The sequence below is a fragment of the Papaver somniferum genome, chromosome 5, assembly GCF_003573695.1.
Source record: "Papaver somniferum cultivar HN1 chromosome 5, ASM357369v1, whole genome shotgun sequence".
In the NCBI taxonomy this organism is placed as follows: Eukaryota; Viridiplantae; Streptophyta; class Magnoliopsida; order Ranunculales; family Papaveraceae; genus Papaver; species Papaver somniferum.
Window position 1 is genome coordinate 98,474,738 of NC_039362.1, and position 19,800 is coordinate 98,494,537.

The window sequence follows — 19,800 nt, forward strand, 5'->3', positions numbered from 1 at the left end:
AGACCGAAAAGGCTAGAACCATGATTATCGACATAATCTTTGCTCCTCCATCCAGTAAGTCTTTACATTCACGAACTAGTCGGTGAGTTAAGAATCCCTAAGATGAGGGTGTACTGAGGTTTCAACCCAAATTCTCCTGAACAGTGCGACTTTACTGTGAAGTGGCTTCGTCAGGGAATCGATGTTGTTGCAGACAGAAGCAACAGTCTCCATTCTGGATGTGATCGGTGAAGATAAGAAGTTCCTCAGTCGCGCAAGGTTTGCAATGTAGAGATCCGTTGATGACGTTTCATGGAATCACATCAGGTTGCAATGACTTGTTATGTGGAACACATTTATTGAAATTGATCTGAATTGATCTTTTCAACAAGACCAAGTCCCCAAGTGTGTCCCAAAGGTGTTCATTTGTTCAGCAAAAAGATATAGGTTGAGGAAGTTTGTGTCATCCATGGAAGAATGATGTTGCATCTGATCTATAAGTCTTGTCATGGACTTAACGATTGTAGTTCAGTCACACTTTGACCGTCTTGGTATTGAATCAACGTGTCATCGTCGAGATATTTATGTTGAAGCTAGAGGCGCTATTATCGAAGGTGTAATCTTTGATTAGGAGTACAATCTGAAGGCTTCTGAAAAAATATAACACTCAGAGATGAGAGGTTTTGAATTTTGGTTGGCCTTGGAGAAGTAGGTGATTGATAGTTGTAGGGATTTTCTTTTGGTTTGAGAGATTCAATTACTTAATACAAGTATTGCATATATTTTGGAGGAATTGAAAATAATGGATAAGTTAAGAAAATCCCATATGTTTCAAACCTTAGATGCTTGTGCATTGAAGCGTCACATCCTTTAAGCGTCGAATATCTTTCGCTTGATCGTCTCGACCCCGAGTATGTTCTGTTGATTCAGCATTCCTTTTGCGGTGGGATTCCACACTTGCGCATACATCAAATCCTTCTGATTTTGTGTCCCATATGGACACTCATGCAAATATTACAGGAAATACACATGATATTCTTTGTCGTGCTTGAAAATTATCTCAGTAATGAATGTATTAGTGAGATGCTCGATTCAGAGAGGTGTCAGATTCAGCCACTTGGTAAAATATCAATGTGGTGAAGCTTCCATTCATAACGTCTTGCAATACCATAGTAGATAGAGTCCGCATGCTAGGATAGCATGTGAGGGAATAAATGACATAGACATGGGAGGAATGAGACTTACCTGAGTGTGGAACCTCTTGACGAATGTCTATGCATTTTTTGTTGGTTCTTGCTTAAACCTCGTCAAATAAATTCCTCCAAGTGACCTGATGATGGAATGCCCACCAAATCTTCTGGATCAGAACTTTTTTCGTTGGAGAGATGTGCAACCAAAGACGCTTTGTCAGTAGCCATCTTTTCATTGTGGATCCATGCTCGTTTGAGGATCATGTCATATCCTGAATCTCCTTTGATTATGTGAAACTTAGCTTCAGTCCAGGTTGAGCCTATTCTAATCTTGAGATGATGTAGCTATAAGCATCTCTGGGTGTGCATTCTTGATCTCTGATTGAGAAGGGAGTATGAGTAGTTTCTTGTCTAGTGGTGTCTGCTGCTCTGAGGGTGGTTTTCAGTGGAATGATGTTGATGGAGGTGTCAGATCAGCGTTCTTCCGAGTTTATTTCCTCTCAGATGGACTGTGGTAAGAAGTCCCCAATCGTACATCTCTGGCTGAAGGTTCATGGAATATTTCCGAGATGGACAGACGTTTGACACGCTGTGATTCAGTGCTGTGAACATGTCTTTCCTTTGTACTTTAGACAGATAGAGAAATTCACGTATATGTTCGACCAAGGACTGAACTGCTTCGTTAAATGATTGCTCGGAGAGATTGAAATCCTGATTGAGAGAGGATTTTTGTGTGCTCCTTTAGTCCCAGTTGAAGTTCTCCTGGATCGACCTTCTCTTTGAAGATGCGCTTCAAAACATTGCAGTCACTTGTTGGATGATTGAAGAACCCATGAAAGCGACAATATCTAGGATTCTCAATTTCTTCTTCAGTTAGCTATGTCCTGATGAACGGAAATTTGGTTGCACCATCTGGGATCTAGACTTACAATAAGTTGATCACTTCTTTAATGGGAAGAAGGATGTTTGAGTCTGTATCGTTCCCTGTTTGTGGACACTAGGTCGTAACTTGTGCATTTAAAGTTTGATTATCCTTCCTTTATGCTTTTGGATGAGCGTAGGACAATGGAGAAGCATGCTTGTGTTGATGTGTCTCAGCTTTCCTTTTGCTCCCTTCTGTAACAATGTTCCTGGAAGGTTGGGGATTGTATGGATTGTTGATCAAGCGTCTGCTACCTCGAGTTTCTCGTGGTTCCTCGACTTTTGTAGCCTTTTCTCTTCCAGTAAAGAGGGTGCGATGGTTGATGATCACCGCTTCATGAAGCTCTGAGAAAGTCTGGAAGTGGAGATTTTCCAATAAGCTCTGTAGACCGGGATCGTTATGTTTATGCACAAGTCTACAAGTTGTTGTTCAGTAATGTTTGGATCATGACAGTCCAGAGCCTGGACTCTGAACCTTTTCACATAAGTTTGGATCATTGGGATGTTCATTGCTCCTTTGAAACATCCTTCCCAGATTAGAGAGAATGACTTGTTCTGAAACAAAGAAGTACTTTCTGTAAAAAAACGTTAACCATCCCTCCCCAAAAGGCAATGCTTCCTGATACGATGTTATTGTACCAGGTGTATGCTCTGCCTGTCAGAATCTTTGAAAATTCCTTCAGACAAAAAACATGATTGTGTTCATACTCGCCCAATTATTCTAAAAATCAAGAAACATGTTCTTGAGCGTTGCCTGTTCCGTTGTAAAGTGCGAATATTGGATAAGTGTAGCCTTTCGGAAGAGGAATTCTTTGTGTGGCAGCAGGATATAGAGTTTGGTGACGGTGGACAAATGATGTCTTGTGCTTTCCCCGATCCTCCAAAAAGCGCTCCAGGTCTTCACGAGTGATGAAACTTGCAGGTTTCTTTGCTGGCGAGTCATCTGCAGCTTTGCGAAATTGTTCATCATCTACAATATGGATTGGAGAGATTTCAGGATCAACAGTTGAAGATGTTTCTTTATCTTTTCCTTTCTCGCGTTGAGGCTGAGTTCGTTCAGATGCAAGCTTGTCTGTGAGAGTTTTGAGATAAGCATACAACTCTTTCTGCGTTGCAGCCATGTCAGTCTGAACCTTCATGAGATCAACTATGGTAGGATGATCTCATATGGTTTCTTCAGGAAATCTGCTAGGAGGTGGATTGTTGATAGTGCCAGTAGCATTTCTTGCAACATTGACTGGAGTGATCACTAGATCACCAGCACTCGGAGGAGGAGTAGTAACATGTGGCGTGACATTGTTGACCGGAGAAGTGGCGTTAGCGGCACCACTAGAGCTTGAAACGTTGAGAGGAGTAATACTTGCAGTGGAAGTGCCACTAGAACTTGCAATGTTAGAGTTGGGTGTTGAACCCGGATTGGTAACTGAACCAGACCTAATGAAAAGGCGAGGGTACCCAAATATACCTCAAGATAAAACTTTTCCTACGTATAAGTCCTTTTTCCGAAAGTGATTGTCTATGGACTGAGTCGAGACAATGCAAATAATCGGTTCACACTTCGTGTGATCGTCTTTGGATACGAGATCGAGACAATACAACAACGAAGTATGTTTACTTGATAAAAAGGTTCGGACTTAACCAAACACAATAGGATTGCTTATCAAGTAAATAGGAATTAACGTTTGTGTGATTTACTTTAATTATAATAAAATAATTATAACGCGGAAAATAAAAATAAATGACACAGCAAGATTTTGTTAACGAGGAAACCGCAAATGCAGAAAAACCTCGGGACCTTGTCCAGAACTGAATACTCTCAGGATTAAGCCGCTACACAAAATTAAACCAACTTCGTATAGTTGAGATCAAGCAACTAAACCTATAGTTCACCTAGTTCCGTTTGTATTCCCACGCCTCCGACCTATGAATAAGTCAGGTACTTGGAACAATTCCTTTGGTTCGTATTCCAAACAGTAAAGGAACAACAAACCTGTTTGGTATCAAACTCTCTTCAACCAAGTGATGTGAGTTCGAAAAAGGCTCTTCTGTTTATCTCAAATAAACTCATTCGTCAAGTTCTTAGAACTATCTTATTCTCAACTACCGAAGAAATTGTTAATATTTTGCAATCAATCCTTTTAATCACAAAGAATTGTATTAATGCCGATCTACACAACTAATCAATCCAATCTACCACAAGGATAAACCGATTATAGTTGGATCCTCTTATACCGAAACAAGTATTGTGCACACCAAAGATTATGAACCCCAAATCAGAAATCTTCAATATCTTCTTTGTCTTCAAATCTTCTTAGATCTTCAATAAACACCTGCACACAACAACTTGAATCTCTTGTGATCAATCACGCACAGAACGGAGTCTGTTAACACTGGATTATCACAAGATCGTCTTTAGCACTAACAACAGTCTAAAGATCCATGTCGAAACTTCGATCTAGTTTGAGTGAATCTTATATCAGAAGAGAAGATTCTCAAGCATATACAAACTAGGTGAAATCAAAGTTCAATCACCGTTAGTCAATCAAATCAATCGAAAACACAAGATAAACCGCAATTATCTAGTTTCCCACCAACGGTACTAATAGAGCTTCTCAATCCCAAAGAAGACTTTAAACTAAGCGATGGTAAGAGATATCGCCTAATTAGGTTACTCTCCTCTCTGAATAGAGGGCTTCACCAGTAACAACACAACCGAGGAAGTTTGTTGTCACGAAGGATTAGTTTGCTAGAAATGCAAACTTCAAGTATTTATAGACAAGGAAGTTTGGACACCAAGGAATTTCCAAAACCGAAAATATTCTCAAGATATTCATTAAAGAACAAATTCGGTTTCCATAATTCCTGGAAATGCTCTGTCCAAAATATTGACCGAAAATCTCCTTGGAAAATCTTTAACTAGTAAATGCACATTACTAATTCTCATTTTCCTAAAATAAAATTAAGGCCTTAATTAAAAGATTCTTAACTTATTTATGTTTCGATCCTGGGATTTTCTTCCTTTAGCTATTAAGGAATAACTTTGAACAATTAAGGATAAACATTACTGCATGTGTTCAAAGTATGTCGACATCCTTACTTTGTAAGTCCTCTTTCATACTTACAACCTTGAAACCGATTTTCCACACTTCCAAACAAGTTTAGAATTGGTTCATCTGACTTTCAAGAACTATGTGATTGATCAAGAACACTCAATCACAAATCATGGGTTTAACAGTTCTACCAAAACAAGTTTCGGTTCTACCTCCATGTGAGTATTGTGCATAGTCACACTAGCTTTCCAAAATTTGGTTAACTAGGTACTAGGATCGGTTCCCCACATATATATGGTATGTAACTTATATGTGTTGCACTTGTCCATAGGATCGGTTCCCCTTTGCCTAAAAACGTGTTGTACATGTCCATAGGATCGGTTCCCCTTTCTGATACAAACTTGTTGCACCTCATACAAGGATCGATTCCCCTTTGTGATGTGTTGCACCTCTTACTAGGATCGGTTCCCCTTTACCCAGATTCGGTCATACACAAATCACAAACTCGGTCATACCATCTCAGGTGATTACTTAAGATCGGTTTCACTAATAAAAGTCATACCCATACATAAGTCAGGCCTTTGTGAATAGTTTTACCAAGAACACAAACAAGTCATGAGTGGTTATACTAAATCACACATATTGGTTGTTCACAAGATATGCAATGAATAACAATACTAATAACGCCTGGCGATTTCCTTTTCGATTCATAAACAAGTTTATGAACTTACTTCCTTAAAACACATGTAAAACATTGTTTCCTAGGATGAAATCCTCACCTCATACCCATACATAATCACAATAGAATTTAAACGATTATGTCTATGTCTTATCTACAAAGTTTAATGGTTAGGCAATAAACCTCGTATTGTATTCCTTAATACTATGTCTATCTAGAGTGTTCATGCTTCACAGTTTTGTTTTTAATATGCAGGACTTGAAAGATACGTTAGGGAATGAAACAGTTCAAGTCAAATATCACTAATCTCAAGTGGAAGGATGATGTTGTCGTTGTACTTATACATATATGTTTTGCCACACAATGCTTATATCCAATATTGGTTATATAATCTAAACTCTCATTTCAATCATTGAAACATTCTTAGAGGACGTTATATAGTTGTTATTCACAAACCATTTTTCGTCAAAGCAATTTTCAAAGTGATTAAAACATATCATGACTTTCGTCACTAGGTAAAGATGAACTTGGCCAAAGCGAAAGCTTACTAACACATATTTCGAGAAATAGATAGGCGAGATAAACTCGGCTCAAAATAACAAATGTGTATAATCAAAGTCTATATAGCAAAACGACTTTTGTCTCAAGATAGAAGATAGAGTAGATAGACTTTTGAGTGATAGATAAGTTCAAGTCTCCACATACCTTTTAGTCGATGAAGTTCCACCAGTTCCTTGAGTAGTCCTTTGTCTTGTATGATGATTTCCATGGAGTTCTTGAAATCAACTACACTTTTTATCCTAGTCCGAGACTTAGCTATAGTAGACTAGAAATCAAGACTTATAGTTTTTATCACTAACATTGACAAACATGTTTGAGATAGCAACGCATGCGAGTTCGACCGAGCAATGCTCTAACAAAGTCGTTAACCTACAAGGTCTCGAGAAGAAACCTAAGGTTAAAGGAGAATCGACTCTAGTTATGCAACTAGTAACACACAGGAGGTGTGGGGATTAGGTTTCCCAGTTGCTAGAGTTCTCCTGTATATAGTTTTCAAATCATGGTTTGCCATCCAAGTTACCTTGGTAACAAAGCATTCATTAACCACCGTTAGATGAAAAACCTGATTCAACCAAGCTAATATCTTTCAATCGTTAAATCGAACTTAGCTTGTTACACAAAAATGAAATGTACCCTCATTTGGGTTTATGTAACCGTACCTAAACGTGTACACCATGTTGGTTCACAAACAGTTAACTGAGGTTAGCTATATGATTACTCTCATATCAACCTTATTCACTTCAACCATAACTAGTTCAAACGACTCAAATGAAACTAGTTAAAGAGTTGTTCAATTGTTATAGAAAACACAATTGAAACCAAATTGGTTTGATTCACTTGAATCAATCATGAACATTATAGCCACGTTTTGCAAAGATTGCATTCCTTATGATTTAAATGTTTAAGTCCATGAACTGACCGATTTGACAAAGTAACCAGCTTAAGTATGCGTACGGGTATGCGTACTTAAGCAACCGGATTTGAGTTTATTAAGTTTCCAAACTCAGCAGAAATTTTCGGTTCGAAAACGCATACTTAAGGTGACTAGTTTAGGAGTTTGTAATTCCCAAACTCAGCAGATATTTTCGGTTCGAAAACTTCCGCCAGTATGCGTACGGGTACGCATACTTATCTTGTCTCCTTCACCAATTTGGTATACACACATATGCATACACTTGGTTCCCGGTTTGTGGATTTATACACTAATGTGCGAACACACTATATATGTTTATATCCAAACATGTTTACATTCTCAACTCTTTATTTCAATCATTGAAACATTCTTCTATAATGACAATAGATATTTTCACACACTATTAGCATCAAAGCAATTTTCAAGATATTGAAATAATCATTATCGAAACATTCCAAGCCTACATCAAATGATTGTATCACACAAACTATGTAAGATGTTACTAGGTAATTTTCTCATGGTATAAGGTGAACTTTGGTCGAAGCGAAAGCTTACCAACGCAGTTGTTGAAGTACTCTATGATCCTAAAGGGTGTAAGTTCAACATCACAGTTGTTGAAGATCCATAACGATAACAATGAGAAAACAAAATGCTCTCAATCATTGTTATACGGTGTCATAGTATTATTACACAACATCAAAGTACAATTGTATCACAACTTTGACAACAATATTATGGTGATATGTATCACTCCCCCTTAGTCAATACTTCATCTCAACATGAAAACCACTCCCCATTACATAATGATCCGTAAACCATATGTATTTGTAGTATCACACTACACATTAATTCTCCCCCTTTTTGTCAATATAAATTGGCAAAGGTACGAACTAGTGGTATCTTCATGAAATTTTCACAGAGATAGTTCATGACCAAAAGAGAATACCATATCAACTTATTTAGATGCCATCATAAAGTCGAAGTTAAATGCATTCATCAAGGAGTTTATAAAGATACAAGATAACCCCTTATATTCCACATCCGCACTCCACACAAAGATTTGGCAATTGAGCACAAGTTCAAAATGAACTTTCCAAAAATTTCATTCCCGAAAGAACAACAAAAGCGACCTTACTTTCACAAGAAAAGAAGGATTTCTTTGGACAAAATCAAATCACATGAAAACATGAATTTGAATCCAAAGTATTCAATTGAATTATCCATAAAAGAATTCATGATTAATCCAATCGAAATGCACAATTAAATTAATCACAAGAAAACTCATAATTAATTCAATCGAAATTACACGAATAAATTAACCACAAAAAGTGATTAATTCAATTGGTCATGCTCGACATAAGAGAGCTTACGGAGCAACAACTACAATAACCAAAAGAGAATGATCAATTTTGTTGGTCATGCTCAAACATAAGGAACCTTACGGAGCAACACAGTATATGCACAAAGATGTGGATCGGAGATCGATCAATACCGCGGAATAGACAAGGATTCATTCCATTTTCCATCACTATTTGCACAATGACATATAATAGACTTAATCCTTGTAAACAAAAGTTTTATCCTTTATTTCATCAAAAACAATGATATAAAAGGCTTTAACTTTTATAATGTCAAAAGTTCATTCTATCTTTTATCAATACATTCATACTGACATAATAGAGATAACTTTTGAACAAGTATGGGACAGTCACAGGTTCACGGACGCAAACAACATATCTCATAACAATTTGCAATATATAAAATCATAAAGATTAAAATTGCAAAAATCATCTTCCAAACTTAGAATTTAAATAAATAAATCTAAAAACATAGAAGATGAAAATCGTTGGACATAGCTACGTGTACTCACAATAATGGCTATTCAGACCCTAGTTATTCTTCTAAAAACATAAAAAGAAGATTTACTAGACATTGAGACCTCTGAAGAATTATTTATCATCCCCGAACTCCTTGTCGTCAACACCCATGGGAACATAAGGTTCATGGAGAAAGGAGTCAATTCCAACAAACCTTCTAGGCTAATGATGTTGAATCAGTTCCTTCTGAATTTCGAGAGTTCTCATAACAAAAGACTTTATTTGCTGAATCTCCTTCCCTGCTTCCTTCAACTCTTCAAGAACATCAGAAAACTTCTGAGAATTTTAAGGAACAACTCTTGGCTTCCTCACATTCCTTCTTTTTCTTTTCAAAGTTGGAGGTAACAGAAATTTTTCTTTTTCCTTCATGATTGATGGCTTAACAATCATATTAACATATTTTCCATCAAAACACATGATGCTTGGAGTCTCCATACTTGTATGGGTTTGTGAGAGGAAATCACAATTTAAACTCAACAGGAAGTCTTAAGATGAAAAGAGTTTCAGAGAGGAAAAAGGAATGTAGGGTTACAGAACCTTTTAACCACATAGGTTCGCGCACACTCAATTCAAGACCCTAAAGAGAGTGAAATTGACGAGAATAACCCTCTTTTATTGAATGCACAGGGAAGTCCCTTCCAATATCAATTAGATATGAAAGAATTCCAAAACATACAACAAAACTAAGAAAACAAAAAACAATTTTTTTTTCTTTTTAAGCCTGATTGTGCACGGTGTGCATAATCTTGTCTCTTTTTGATCAGGCTCATGAGACAAGATGCACTAAAACAACACAATCAAGTTGTGCTGTGGTGAACAACAATTTGTGCACCATTTCCTCTTTGAAAGGAATTCATAGATACTTGTCTATCAAATTGTTTAGACCATATTATTTTCTCTAGTGGTCTTGACCTATCTTTGGAAACCAACTTCTTTGAAGAGGATAAAATCTTACATACCTCAGCGGTTTTTTGAACAAGTTTGAGCTTGTTTGCTAGGCGATTTGCTCTTCGTTGAAGTTTCTTGACATGTCTCATATTGTGATTATACTTGTAACACTTCGAAAGTTCATGACCCTTGAGTGAACAATAAGAACATGTCCCTAGATAAGATGATTCAGACACACGAGATGTGCAAGCTGCTAGGCACAGAGTGGAACCTAAAAAATCAGACATAGAGTTTCCAACAGAAAGGTTAATTTATTCTTCCAGATTGGTTGAGTTTTCTTCTGGAAGGATATCAACATTGATGTATGTATTGCTACAAGTATCAAAATAAATATCTTCACAAAGAAGTGCAACACTTGATTTTTCGTCTTCGTTGGAATCATATTGATCAGACATTTCATCAAGGGTTGCAGCAAGACATTTGTTTCCAGTGTATTTTCTACGGTTCGGACACTCATTCGCAAAATGACCCAAAACCTTTACACTTAAAGCACCGAGGCATATCCTCATCATCAGCCTCGTCAGCATCCCTGTTTTTAGGAGGAATGTGATTGTGAGGTTTAACTGACGACCTAGGTCTGTCTCTGGAGATCCCTTTACTTCTCTTCAATATAAGATCTCGAAACTATCTTGTGATCAAAGAGACTGATTTCTCAATATCTTCATCTGATGAATCGGTTTCAGAAAGATCATCCTCAGAGACAAACACTTTTACTTTTATCAAGTAATTTAGTGTTCCTTTGTGCTTTGAAGGCAACATCCTTTCCAACTTTGGATGTATGCTCATGATCAAAGATCTTTAACTTTCCAACCAGCGTATTTTTGGAGAGAGCATCAAGGTTATTTCCTTAGACGATGTCATGCTTCTTAGAATCGCATCTAGATGGCAGCGATTTGGAGAATTTTCATCACAATGTCCTTTTCAGGAATAGTCTTACCAAATGCAAAAGATGCATTAACAATTTTAGACACTTTGTGATTAAACCCATCAAATGAATCTTCATCTTCCATACGAAGGTTTTCCCAATCGGAATTAAGGTTTTAAATCCTAGCTTCCTTTTCACTGGTATTTCCTTCGAATACGATTTCTAAGATATCCGAAGCATCTTTAGACCTAGTGCACGTTGTCACATGGTGTTGAAGGTCTGGGGTAATGGCATGTATGATGTCATTCAAACCGTCGGAGTTTTGCTTTGCAGCAAGTATCTCAGCAGCATTGTATTCACCAATGTTCTTTGGAACGGTTGCACTCCCTACTGCCATAACGGGAGCATCATAGCCATTAACTACATAAAACCATGATTGAAAATCACGCGCTTGAAGAAAGGCACGCGTAGCAATTTTACACCAAGAGTAATTTGAGCCATCGAAGACTGGTGGTACGTTTATAGAGATAACACCTTTGTCCATATCAGATCGCTACAAACACAGACTTGTAAGGTCTTTAATGTGTTTGCATGCTCTGATACCAATTAAAAATGCGGGGGTCTAACAACCACACCCAACAATTCGTTTGGCAATCTGAGAGGACTTACTCCAATACACTTTCTAGAGAATCAACTAGACAATCAGACTCAATCTAGAATAAAGTATATCAAAGAGTTTAATATCTCTAACTCTTAATTCAATCCGCAATCAACAAATAGAAATTTGCGAGCCCAATTGAATAAGAGGAGTTACTTGAACGGTACTAAAGACCAATGTTCAAGTGTCAATCAATGTAAATCAACAAACCAAGGTTGGATATTCTAATTGATTGATCTTAACGCACAACCTGTGATATTTCAATTATATAACAAAATATAATGCGGAAAAGAAATAACACAAACACCAGAATTTTGTTAACGAGGAAACAGTAAATGCATAAAACCCCGGGACCTAGTCCAGATTGAACACCACACTGTATTAAGCCTCTACAAACACTAGCCTACTACCAATTAACTTCGGACTGGATTGTAGTTGAACCCTAATCAATCTCACACTGATTCAAGGTACAGTTGCACTTCTTATGTCTATGATCCTAGCAGGATACTACGCACTTGATTCCCTTAGTTGATCTCACCCACAACCAAGAGTTGTTACGAGCCAAAGTCTAAGACTTGATAGACAAATCTGTCTCACACAGAAAAGTCTATAGGATTGAATAAATCTGTCTCCCACAGAAATACCCAAGAGTTTTCCGTCTTTTGATAAATCAAGGTGAACATGAACCAATTGATAAACCAGACTTATATTCCCGAAGAACAACATAGTATTATCAATCACCTCACAATAAACTTAATCCACTAGCAAAACAAGTTATTGTGGAATAACAAATGATGAGACGAAGGTGTTTGTGATTACTTTTTTATCTTGCCTATCGGAGATTTAAAATCTCGAGCCAATTATTTCAACTGTACTCAACAGGATAGAAACAGCAAGATCATATCACGCAACTACAAAGATAATAGTTGGGTCTGACTTCACAATCCCAATGAAGTCTTCAAGTCGTTAACCTACAGGGTCTCGAGAAGAAACCTAAGGTTAAAGGAGAATCGACTCTAGTTATGCAACTAGTAACACACAGGAGGTGTGGGGATTAGGTTTCCCAGTTGGTAGAGTTCTCCTTTATATAGTTTTCAAATCAAGGTTTGCAATCCAAGTTACCTTGGAATTCATTAATCACCGTTAGCAAAAAAAAATCATTAATCACCGTTAGATGAAAAACCTGATTCAACCAAGCTAATATCTTTAAACCGTTAGATCGAACTTAGCTTGTTACACATAAATGAAATGCACCCACATTTGGATTTATGTAACCGTACCTAAATGATGAGCGTTAAATTCTTGTATATTTACCTCCCAAAATATACATTCTTGGGCCTTATTTTTGTATTGATTTTGGTATTTATTGGGTTTTCGTAGGTACATGAATAAAATGGGCTCTGGCAAGAAAAACGATTAAAACTGAGTTGATGCACGGTTATGGAGTAAACGGGCTAAAGCATCATTTCCTGGGCCCACTTGGATTCAGAAAATTTGGACATTGATATGGAACCGAAGGGAAAATGAAATGGCGAAATAATATACGACAAAGGCACTAATTACTTACCATAATCATGAAGAGATAAAATAAAATAATATTTTCCAATTATGGAAGTAGGAGAAGAGCTGCATAGGAAACAGGTTGGGTGGACTAGTTTGGAAATTTCGAATGCAAATTAATGAGGATGACGACAAGGGAGCATTAGATCCCTTATATACATCGTTTGCATATTTTCTACTTAGGGAAAGAATCAGTGTGCGTTTCACATAGAGAGAAGGTGCTGGCTAGAGACAAGGGGTGGAACGATTTATGGACTAGGGCATGCATATGCTAAAGTGGGGGTGGCACATGGATTATGAACTTTTGTTTGTGGTCGATGGAGTTTTGCACGTGAAGGTAAAGCTTCCAAGAATTTGGAGCAATTAATTGATACATTTTCTATTTAAAGAAACAGGAAAAAGGGATGATATGGCGTAACTTTATTGGGTGACATGTTGGAGTAGATGACGTGGCACTTTGTCATTGGCTAGGGAAATGAAAAAAATTAGTTTGTGCGCTATTTGCATGTACAAGTTAGGAAGGAATTTGGTGCCGTTCACTATAAAAAGGAGGAAGAGAGAGCCGGTCAGGGGGAGCCAGTTTTCACGGCGAAGAGCCAACACCACCGTAATTTTAGATTGTTTTGTTTTCGTTTTTGTAATGGAAAGCTAGTTTTCTCTATTAGGACTAAGGAAGAAACCGATAAATCATGTAAGAAATTTTAATAATCTTTAAATAAATATTTTTTTGGAATTTAAATGTCCGGTTATTGTAACTTAACATTTTAACTTAATCTACCACGTTTTATTGGAAGCTTGGATTAACTATTAGTCTAACGGACCTAATACTAACCCAAAGCTATAATATTTCTTAGTGACTCGGCTCGAAGCCAATTGAAGCCGTATCAAATTTCCTTGTAAGAAGAAAAATTCTCAATCTCATAAACCTAAAACATACGCCGAAAAACGAAGAACCATCTTTCTTGTTACTCTCCTGAAACCTTGATTTTGATTCAAAGTGGTATGTCATAGTTACTTCTTTTGTTTTTTTCTTCAATCACTTTTTTTGAAGCATGAAATTCTCAATTTCATGATATGTATTGTTTGTCAGTATTTCTACAGCCTTGAACTCTTGATTCCAAATTTTGTTTAACAGTGTTGCTAGATTTGGACTACAAATTGAATTATAAGAAATTTTAAAATCAAGGTTCTTAGTTGTTTCTTGTTTTTTCTTTCGTGACATCTCAGACTATAATCACTAGTCCACTTGAACATGTGTATATTTTCTTATGTCTTCTTTTCCGTTATGTAATGTTGTACTGATGTACTTTTTGGTTTCATTGTCTCATATGTTTATCAACTTCTGTAGAGAACATTCATGGATGTCAACGATGGTGAGCCCCAAACTGAGAACGACAACTTCGGTGACACAAGCGAAGAATTTTACCACATGACATTTAATTCATTTGAAGAAGCAAGGGACAGTTATATTGAGTACGGAAGAAATAATGGTTTCGACGTGCGGATTCGCTCTACAAACAAGACTCGTGTAAGAGTTGATCAAGTGACATCGGATCATTTTGTGTGTTCTCGGGAAGGACAAAAGACAAATGATACAGCACAGGGAATCAACAAAAAACTTAGAAATACAAATACCATCCAATGTGGGTGTAAAGCAGAGATGCGGGTGCTATACAGCGAAATCCTTGGTAAATGGAGAGTAACAAAATTTATAGATGAACACAACCATAAGTTTGTTAGTCCTGAGAAGCGGATTCGGTTACGGGAAAATCGATACATGCCAGAAGCTGCAAAGATTTAACAGAATCATTAAATAGAGAAAATCTTCAAATAGCAAAAGTACCTTCAATTTTTGGTGGTTCAACTATCGGATTTGATCAAAGAGATTGCTATAATCATTTGTACTCGGGTAGACGTCGTAACTTGGAAGTTGGTGATGCACAGTCTGTTTTTAACTATTTCCACAAAAAGCAAATGGAAGATCCAATTTTTTTTCATAAACTTCAAGTTGTTGATGAAGGAAGAGCGATTAGTTTTTTTTGGGTTGATTCCAGATCGCGTAAGGCTTATGAACATTTTGGAGATGTGGTTACTTTTGACACCACTTATAGGACAAACAAATACAAAATGCCTTTCGTTCCATTTACCGGAGTAAATCACCATTATGGGTCAATACAATATGGGTATGCACTTCTTCAAGATGAAACTGAATTGACTTTAGTCTGGTTGTTTAAGGCTTGGCTTGAAGCGATGGGCGGGCGTCATCCTGTTTCCATTATTACTGATCAAGATGTTGCGATGGGTCTTGCTGTTAGGAAAGTGTTTCCAGATACGCGTCACCGCTTGTGTCTTTGGCACATAAAGAAAAAAATTTGGGGAGAAGCTATCACACATATACTTTTCGAAGTCAAAGTTTAAACGTACATTGAAAATTTGCATCCACTGGACATATGAAGCACACGAATTTGAAAAAAGGTGGAAGACATTGATTAAAGATTACGGCCTACAGAACAATGAGTGGCTTACGGATCTATATGACATTCGTGAAAAGTGGGTTCCAGTATATCACCAAAATACTTTTTATGCTGGAATGAATACAACAGGTCGTAATGAAGGAGCAAATTCATTTTTTCAAGATTTTGTCTCTCCAACAACCAACCTAACGGAATTTGTGGTTAGGTACGACCAGGCAATAACTAAAATTGTTCAAAAAGAAACAATAATTCTTTTAAGCCCACCCCAAATCCCACGGTCAACCCCACGGATGATGTTACAATGATTTTTTCTAATTTTTGGTTTTCTCTTTCTTTCTGACGTGTTTTTTTTCTTTTTTTTTTTTGTTTTTAATCGGCAATCCAGGAAAAAAGGACTAAAAAAAAAATTCCTCAACTCTCTCTCAGTTACTGCACCATCCTATATATCATAACTTGAAACCAGCAAAGAAGAAGAACAACTAACCAACAGGTAATTTGTATCCAACTTCTTATAAGATTAACGAAAGATTGAACATGATTTGTTTTTCACGAATCATAAGAAAAAAAAAATTAGGGTTTAAAAATAGAATTATGGTATGTAGGGTTTGAAAAAGTATTATCAATAGTAATCTTTTCTATGTTTTTGATTATTTTGGGACGACACCTCAATGAAACGTTCATGGTTTTGGTTACTATAGATAAAGCAACTGGATTTGGAATTCAATTTTGAATAGTTCAACATGCATGCATTAACTGATCTTAGTTCCCAATGTCCCTTCCATAGTTTTATAATAGTATCCAGAGGTTTGTCATACGCTAATGCATTTGTAAGATTATAACCTTATGTTTAAGTAAAAATCATGTGCATCTCTCAATTAGGGATTCAATGGTCGTGCATCTTGTTTTCTTTAATTTCTTCAAGTTATGTCGAATCTGTGCTATATAGTACCAAGACTAGTGTAAATGGTTTCATATCCAAATATCATTGGTTTTGAATTGCCATTGTGGCTATAGCTAAATTAATTAAAAAAGAAGTTTAGTGGACGGTTGATAGCTTACTCAAGTTATTTAGTATATGTTAGCTTTAATTTTTGAATCTAACTTGACCATAAATTTATGTTTATCGTATATGCAGTCATGAATGGAAACGAATTGGAGAGTGAGGAACCTGAAAAGTCTGGCAATGTATTGGATGATGATAGTAACCATGATGATCAAATAGTAGAGCCGAAACTTGGTATGATGTTTGAAAGTGCTGATGAATTATTTGAATTTTATAATAACTATGCATACAGGAAAGGATTTTCTATTAAGAAACGAACATGTAAAAAGAAAAATGGAGTACTAGTACATGTAAGTTATACTTGTTCCAAAGAGGGGAAGAATATTACAGCTTCAAACACTCTGTTAAATCTCCCTCCAACACAAAGGACTGGTTGCAAAGCCAAAATATCATCGAGATTGTGTGCAGATGATAAATGGATGATTAGCATTATTTCTCTTCAACATAACCATTTGAACAGTCCATCAAAAGCTCGACATTTGAGAGGCCACAAAAGAATCATCACGACAACAAAGAAAATAGTCTTATTAAACGACAAAGCAGGAATCAGGATGTGTAAGACCTATGGTGCATTAGCGGTTGAAGGTGGTGGCTATGAAAACCTCCCATATGATGAAAAAACTCTAAGGAACATGATTGCTAGAGAAAAAATTTTAGAACTTGGAGAAGGAGATGCTACAGCACTTTTGGATCACTTTACAAACATGCAAAATAAGGATCCAAATTTCTTCTACAGGCTGGACATATATGGAGAAGGCCGTTTGAAAAATGTGTTTTGGGATGATAACAGATGTAGAGAAGCTTACAAAAAATTTGGTGAAGTTGTCACCTTCGACACCACATACTTGACAAACAAGTATGACATGCCTTTTGCTCCATTTGTTGGGGTTAATCATCACGGACAATCAATTTTACTTGGTTGTGGGTTGCTTTCTAATGAGGAGAAAGAAACTTTTGCTTGGTTATTCAAAGCGTGGCTCGATTGTATGAATGGAATTGCTCCAGGTGGTATAATTACAGACCAATCTGGTGCTATGAAAATTGCCATTGAGCTAGTTTTCAAGGATACCAAGCATCGATGGTGTTTGTGGCATATAATGAAGAAAATACCAGAAAATCTAAGGAGGCATGATAACTACGTAAGGATTAAATCTAGGATGAAAAAAGCTATCTATGATTCACAGTGTCCTGTTGAATTTGAAGAACGTTGGAGTGAAATGTTGGAAAAGTATGAAAGCTTGAAACAAAATAAATGGTTGAGAAAACTATACAGGGAGAAAGATCGATGGGTACCTTGTTTTGTGAAGACCACATTTTGGGCTGGGATGTCCACTACACAACGATCTGAGAGTATGAATGCATTTTTCGACGGGTATGTTCATTAAAGAACATCTCTGAAGCAATTTGTTGAAAAATTTGATAATGCATTGAGATACAAAAAAGAAAAGGAGCTTAAAGCAGATGCTAGATCGTTTTCTAAAACTATCCCAACCTCAATCATGGAGAAGTGCACATTTACCCAATGTCGCACCTACATACGACGATTCTGCCATTTCTTTGCAAACAAATTTGAGTGGCTGGTTTACTCAAAAGAAAAATTAGTTATGTTTGAAAATCTGAAATTTGACGTTTTTATGTTGTCTGACAATAAGTTTAATCACAGACCAGTTTAAATTTGACGTTTTTATGTTTTCTGACAATGGGTTTAATCACGGACCTCTTTTAATTTTCATTAGGTATTTATAATGTGGTACCAGAATCAATCCTATTTTGAATTGTTAACTGTTTATGATACTATTTCAGTTATTTAAAATTGTTAAATCTTATTGTTGTTCTACTAGTGAGAGTTAGTCTAGAATTTGGATGTGAATCTACACAGAATTTTATCGACGTGAATCTACAAGACGATGGATAAAGAAATTGCATACAGAAAGAATGAAATGTGCAGTAATCTTATTTTGAACAGTTTAGAGAATCAGACGTGAACCGAACACGCAACCTTCTGATAGAGTCAGATGCGCTACCATTGCGCCACAGATTCATACTGGAGTCAGGCGTTTGTGAAGCGACAAATGAGTAAGAGCGGACATGATGTTTTACCTCTGTTAGAGACAAGCTTTCGATGTTAAGTAACCGCGTTAGAGACTCGCCAGCCTGGAAAGCAAGTACCTGACTCTGTTATACACAAGGAAACATAGAATATAAGTAACTATCCCAAACTAAAGTAGACAAACAAAACCATTGATATGCACATTCGAAACCTAAAACCAAATGTAAAAAGCTTGGAAGATGAGAAATATCTTTAATGCGTGTAATAAAATAGACTAAGAAACCATCAAAAAGTCAGATGAAGACGGAATATTACCAGTACAGACAGTGACTTGAGAAGCATTATAGTTCACTCTCTCTGGACTGTGGTCTGCCTCACCCTTTCCTTGGTGAGGAGTGACTGAGAGTTGGTTCCAGTCTAGAGACACGCACTTCTCCTGAACAAAACTTCCAACTTTGTGAATCTGTATAGAATCTAAGGTAAATATTATATATGCATGAACAAAACTGCCAACTATGCTTCAAAAAAAAAAAAAAAAAGAACTGCCAACTTTGTGTCAAATCAGTATGCAGTAATTTTCACAGGAAGACTGTTCTTACAATTGTGAGTTGTGTGACTAAGATGATATTCCAAAAATGAAAACTTCAGTGCAGTCCTGTATATCAGTTGTAAACTACTAACTGGTTTAATCTAGAGTGGTGAACATATTTTCTTTCCATAATGGAAGAACAAAACATACGAAGAAAGAGAGAGATAATTGTTCTTGTATTTCCATCTTTGTACAGTGTACTGACTGATTAGTTAACATATCTACAAATGCCGACGATATCAGTATTATATCATAATTAACTACTACATACTTAAAATTCAGTTAACCTAAATTGTGCACGACATCTTAATAATCAATAAGTTTGTGCAAATTAAAATTGAATATCAATTGTTATCATCCAAGCAAAACAACAAACTTACCAGAAGAAATAACTTTCAAATCCATATTCCACTATGTCTCTCG

The 19,800-nt window shown here is 36.5% G+C and overlaps 2 protein-coding genes across 2 annotated transcripts; both read left to right on the forward strand.

Annotated features, from left to right (window-relative positions):
• Window positions 1-14,558: 14,558 nt before the first annotated feature.
• LOC113279376 (protein FAR1-RELATED SEQUENCE 5-like) lies at window positions 14,559-15,002 on the forward strand. Its single transcript, XM_026528070.1, has one exon. The coding sequence runs from the start codon at window positions 14,559-14,561 to the stop codon at window positions 15,000-15,002; it is 444 nt and encodes a 147-aa protein (XP_026383855.1).
• Window positions 15,003-16,812: 1,810 nt separating this feature from the next.
• Window positions 16,813-18,123, forward strand: LOC113279377 (protein FAR1-RELATED SEQUENCE 5-like). The gene has a single exon (XM_026528071.1). The coding sequence runs from the start codon at window positions 16,813-16,815 to the stop codon at window positions 18,121-18,123; it is 1,311 nt and encodes a 436-aa protein (XP_026383856.1).
• Window positions 18,124-19,800: the final 1,677 nt, after the last annotated feature.

Coding starts and splice junctions, on each gene's coding strand:
- LOC113279377 (XM_026528071.1), top strand. CDS start 16,813: ATGAATGGAAACGAATTGGAGAGTGAGGAACCTGAAAAGTCTGGCAAT.
- LOC113279376 (XM_026528070.1), top strand. CDS start 14,559: ATGGATGTCAACGATGGTGAGCCCCAAACTGAGAACGACAACTTCGGT.